The 6,000-nt window shown below is 39.7% G+C and overlaps 1 protein-coding gene across 5 annotated transcripts in view; it reads right to left on the bottom strand.

Moving 5' to 3' along the window:
• LOC121269562 (opioid-binding protein/cell adhesion molecule-like) overlaps positions 1 to 3,995 on the bottom strand; it is a 1,143,507-nt gene extending 1,139,512 nt beyond the window's left edge. For 3 of the 5 annotated variants that reach the window (XM_041174257.1, XM_041174256.1, XM_041174254.1), the window contains exon 1: positions 3,246 to 3,995. In XM_041174257.1, coding sequence (XP_041030191.1) covers positions 3,246 to 3,460 — 215 coding nt within the window. In that variant the 5' untranslated portion in view covers positions 3,461 to 3,995. The remainder of the gene's footprint in view (positions 1 to 3,245) is intronic. The other 2 variants (XM_041174258.1, XM_041174255.1) reach the window with 1 other exon arrangement.
• Positions 3,996 to 6,000: the final 2,005 nt, after the last annotated feature.

Genomic DNA, 6,000 nt, shown 5'->3' on the forward strand with positions numbered 1-6,000 from the left:
AACAAGCTTTACCCTAGGACTCAGACACTTAGCCCAATAACACTGGACAATTGGTATTCATGCAACATCATCTTTAACAACGTACTGCTATAAAATATGTGTTATAATGCAGCCAATGTAATAGGATTTGGCAGCTTAGTGTCAGTAATAGAAATGTCTGAAAAGGTAATCTTAAAATGCTCCCAGTGCAACTGGGCTGCAGTTGGTGGACCAATTTCTTGAAGTAAATAAAGTTAAAAATTTAAAAGCCTTTGGATGCCTAGAGGACAACCTTCAATTTTCTAATGCTGGTTAAAAAAAGCGATTGGATAGTCACCATACAGCAAAATATTGTTGAAAAAAGTGATATGTTGAAGTTTTCATCTTGCACTCATCAAGACACTTCGCAAGAATAGCAATATAAGAGGAAAACAAACAACTATTTACAGCAAATGACTACTAATAGCAAAATAACATTTTCTCCGCAATTCAACAGGTCAGTGAGTAAAGCTCCTCATATACAACTGAGCACCTATGCTTGGATGGATCGCAAGTTACCTCCATTCAAGAGTGGACATTGCAACTACTTCCTTACTTGCATTGCTCCTAGAAATATCCATTTACATTCCACCATGCAATGTAGTGTAACCAGGGCAGGAATCTTCTGTGTGGAAGGAGTGCATCTTCACTAGCAGTGTCTGTCTTCTCTTTTGTTCAAACAGCTATGTTATTAAATAATAATAAATGTTGCCTCCATTTTATGAACTGGTACTGATTTTTTGCATTGAATATATCAACTGATATTTAATGGTGAAAAACATTTTCATGTTTTGGGAAGTTGTGTTGGGAAGGTGGTCCTTTGGCTAGCATGGATTTAGGACCTAGTGACCACAATAAAATTTGGAAACACTACAGAGCTACTTAAGTTATCCTTTCAGTTTCTAATCAGTAACTTGGGTGGAGATGATCTAGATGCATAGACATGATCATAAATGCCAGTCCAATCCTGGCGAGACATATTTGCATCTTTACAATTTCTTAAATGGAAGTTGTTTCAATGTATTTAGCACATTAAATGCAGCTCTTCATCTGGTCTCCCACAACAACTATATTTTCCTTAAAAGTCTTGGGAATGTATCAAATGACCTTCACTTAAATCTCTGGAATATAAATGACGCCCTTATGCAGGCAAAATTAACACTGCTGGAGTTATCAATGACCATAAGCCTGAAATTCACATTCAAAGAAGGAATATATTTTCTTGTGGCATGATATGATACCATCAGAGAGATGACTTGAAGAAAGCTGAGTGCAACATGAGCCAATCCATGCCTATATGTGGTGGTAGAGACTGCCACAGCTTTAATGTTAATGCAGTTATCCCCAACGCAAGCTTTATCCTTCAGAAATAAAAAGAATACATTCAGAGTATCAAACACTTCTATCTTACTCCCTATACACCCATTTATGAACTATACATGAACTTACATGCTATTAAGAGTAACTATTATTTATAAATTGAAAAAACAGACAAAATAAAATAGTTTTTATGCAGGCACCATATTAACCAACCAGCTTCAAACTCTCCGAAACAATAAATAATCAACCCATTGAGCCAAAATTATTGAGGCAATCGGATTGTAAAGTTAAATTAAGTATTAATCACATTATAGATTCTGTCTGATAGAAATATAGGTTCTAAATTTCTTTAGCTTAATAACCCTTATTTTTGGAATATGGAAAATAGAATATCAGACTGACCAGTAAAAATTAGAATCTTCAATTGTTTTTCTCAGTTATCACGCCAAAGGTGATAATGACAGTCCTATTAATTGATACATTCCTAACATTGACAGCATTACTGGTTGTCGATCTATGGACAGCATAACTTACAAAGCAAAAACAGTAATAATTTATCCAGATGTCCTTTGATCAGAAGGGTGCCTCTCTGTCGAGATGGCTATACTCCAAGAAGGATTGCATTAATAAAATCACTAGCACTGAACAGAGGGAGTGCTCTATGCTAAGGCTACACAGTGCTAACAATGTGTACAAACTGGTCCATTGATACTCTTCCACTAGAGATGGATTATCTGACCACAGCACCACAAAAAATGCAAAATAGCTTCATCTTTATTAATTTAAACAAAAATAGCACCTTTTTTTTCTAAATACTTCAATGGTTACACTGATGCTCTCTTATCTAAGAATATATGATACAAATAACAATTAAATGCTAATGACAGTCTGAGGATTAGCAGAGTACAATAATACAATTAAACCTACACAGAAGGAATCGTCGACAATTCTAAAAATAAAACCAAAACTATAAATGCATCACAACACTTCTTCAGCGATAACAACTGTCCTTGACGCGTGGTGCCCCGCTCCTTCCCTTAATACATAGGCCCGGATGGTGCCGCTTGTCACCACCCCCAACCCCCATTCCCCCCCCCCTCCCCCCCCCCAACCATTACACCCTCTCAGAAACTTAGAAAATCCCAGCCTGGTCCCCGTAATCACCAAGACAGTTAGAAACAAACAGGCAGCCAACACTTTGGACAGGGTCCAACAATATGAGCAGAGTGTAAATAAATGAATCATTCTGGCCATGAAAAATTCTGGGGATGTGCACATGTCTGCATTCTGCATAACGGATTAACATCATTCTTAACATCAAAAAGGGGGGGGGGGGACAAAAATGTCATCGCCGAAAACAGCTGAAAGATAAAGTGGGCAAATTAGAATTCATCAGTTTTCACAGTGAAGCGGCTTGTATTGGGAGATGACATAGCAATACCTAGGCTGTCACACAGATTATATGTAGAGGCGAATTCCTGGAGAAAAAAAATAAAGCTGTATCAAGAGGCGATAAGCTAGGCTCACCAAGCTACTCGACAAGGACTCACCTACCAGTATACCCCCAATATCATATTATTAAATCCAACAAATATACCACTGACCAACACACCGGGGGGACCCTGCGCTGTACAGCGAACATTTAGATCCGGTATGGGTTAAGGAGACAGAATGTTCAGAGGCTTCAAAAATAGAAATAAACAATAATATTGACAGTGCAACATTTAGTTAAGAACTGGGGGGGGGGGGGGGAATGTCACCTTAATGCGGACAAGGGTCAAATTTCAGTGAAATAAATGGGTCCAACTTTTCATGCATTCTGATCGGGAAAATAAATCTGTTCCATTGATTTAATGGGTTCAGGGGTGCTTGGGTTTTAAACAGACGGGATGCACTTTTTTGCCTACCTGAGAACGGCGTTTTCTCCCTGTCTCACTGTCACGTTGTCCATTGCTTTGGGGAAGTTGCTTTCACTGCGGCCGACCGGCTCTCCTGCGGGCACAAGGAAAAGTAACCTGAGCGCTAGCAACATCAGCCACCTGCCCGGGCAGAAGCCCGTCAACTGCCGCGTACCGGGGCCAAAGCCCCCCCTCGCCGGACAGAAGACCACACACAGCCGCATGGCAAGTTCGAAACCCAGCTGAGCCTCACACACACACAAAAATATATATATATATAGAGGCACTGCCACAAGCAGCAACTGGGTGTAGGCAAAAACTCCAAGCCAAAAAATAGATATATAATCCAACAAAAAAATTAATTTGCTCCAAGCCACAGAAAAAAATTATCTGTATCCAAACTGTCCAGGGTGGAAATTTCCCCAAGTGCTTGGTTTTGTCACAAATCGCCAGAGATTGCAAGTGGAAAAGTCGAGGGTTCTCTTCTGAAAAGGCAATAATGATTTGCTGTAAAACGCAACGCTCAGTCCGAGCCAAAAAAAAAGATTGTGCAAAGCTTCTGTCACGGAGAGAGAGAGAGATGACAACAAGAATCAGTTGAAAGCTAGTGCTATCCAACGCGGCTATAGCTCCAGCGCTGCTGAAACAGTCCTTCCCATTCCACTATCGTCACACGGCATCCGCCTCCCTCAATGACCAACGCACTGGAGTTACACTGGAATCGGACAGCAGGTAACCCTTTCCTCCACATCCCACCCTGTCTCCTCATTTAACCCTTCCATTCATGTTCCAAACGCCATGCAAAAAAAAAAGCTCTGTATAGAAATACACATCAATGTACTCATTGCCAACACTGAGCCCCCATTATCACACGACCGAAATACAGGACCAGTAGTGATTAAACCAGAAATCGTTCATTCACCACTATCATATGGCGACGGGCAGCGATTTAGACCCTTGAGTCCAACATTGCTACACTTGCACAGCGTGTCAATGGAAATTTAACCCTTTGCTCGCTGCAGCAGCTTATTATATTGCATTGAATCCATTTCAAACTTCCTCGCCGCAATTGATGACATTTAACCCTTGCATTAACAGTAGCAGAAACACAACCCTTTGTCCAGTTACATCACTGCTGGACACGTCAACGTTTTATGTTAATGATCGCAGCCCTCTGAAATGCATACAGCCGGCAGCTAAAGTTTGTCACAAGTAATTGCAACCTTTCTGAGACACAGAGACACTGATTTCGTTACAGTTGCAATTCATTTAATGATAAAACACAAACACCAGATTCCACGGATACACCCGGGGCAACAAACATGTTGCAGCAGTATATATCTCACTGATAAAACCATTGTTGTTTTACTTTTAAACTCGGATAAATAAAGAGCAACTCAAAGCTCCCAGCATTATTCGGTTCATCATTAAATAGTGATGGACAGCAAACGTCCCCCTACCCCCCCCCCCCCCCCAGTGCAGCTACAGATGCTCTTATGACCAGCAGGGAATTCAATCTGTCTTTCCCTAACCATCATTTCGTGTCAGACATGTCAACATTTGTAAATTGCTAGGTATGCTATGTTCAAAATTTGTACAGGGACCATATTTAGATTTTTTTTTGGAATTGCAAAAGCAAGTTGGCTACAATGCAAATTAACTAACCCGTCACAGTCACTGTTATCCAAACACTCTAACCAAGAATTCTCACGATGATTTTGGAATTTTGAGAGTTTATCTTCCCCTTCAAACTTCAACGTTACTAATTAAATGGAAATTAATTAATCCTCATACAATGTAAAGCAATCAGACATGCTAATACAGAGAATTGTCAAAGTGGAAGGTTTCGTATATAATTTCCTGTCAATGACTAACCTTCATGCAATGAGATACTTTTTCCTGCAACGATTGAAGGCAAAGCAATATTTTAGGAAACTGGGTTTCTATTTGGAGAGAGATTTATTTTAAATTGCTTGACCTCATCATTTTTATAATTGGCACCTAAAACTACGTGGGACATGGCTTTTGCATCACTGCAAAGTGCTTTCTGCCTCACAGGAATACAACCTGACAGCTTAAATGCAGAGTTTGACTCTGGAATGCAGTAATATGAGACCCCTTTGATAAGGCTGGTTCACAGCTTTTGAGTTCAACTCCTAATGAAGTATAACTTCAGTCCAGTGTCAATTTGGGTTTTTTTTTACAAGGCCTTTGAAATCTCTGCACATTCAATGCACTAAAATACAATTTTTTTTTTAAAAAAGGATGTCATGAGAGTGTGAGCAGTCTCACCTGGGCTCTTAAGTCATTTGTTCTGCTGAGACTGAATCACATTCTTGTAGCCAGGAGGCAGCATGCATGTGCAGCATTCTCTCCTGACTGTGAGAGTATGATTTCAGCTCACCAGAATAAATCATCTATTGTCAGCTAAGAACTGATTCTGCGTGATTGGTCTCGGACCAGTAGCATAATATACCTACAAACTTTACTAACTTTGAAGGAATGTGGTAATAATATAATAATTATTTATTTCACGTCATTTGATTTAATGGCATGCTAGGACAATCAAACCAACGAAACAGAAACGTTGATTAAGGAGATTACAATGCTCAGCTTTTAATTTGCTCTGTCAGATCGAGGTCCATGAGCCCTGATGCATAATTAGGCATTTGTAAGGTACTTTTATATTTAAGTAGAAGCCTTGGAAGAGTAAGGATCACATAGAGATCTGTGACCCCTATGTGCCATATCTCCTTTTTTGTTT

This window comes from Carcharodon carcharias, chromosome 25, assembly GCF_017639515.1.
Source record: "Carcharodon carcharias isolate sCarCar2 chromosome 25, sCarCar2.pri, whole genome shotgun sequence".
Lineage (NCBI taxonomy): Eukaryota > Metazoa > Chordata > Chondrichthyes > Lamniformes > Lamnidae > Carcharodon > Carcharodon carcharias.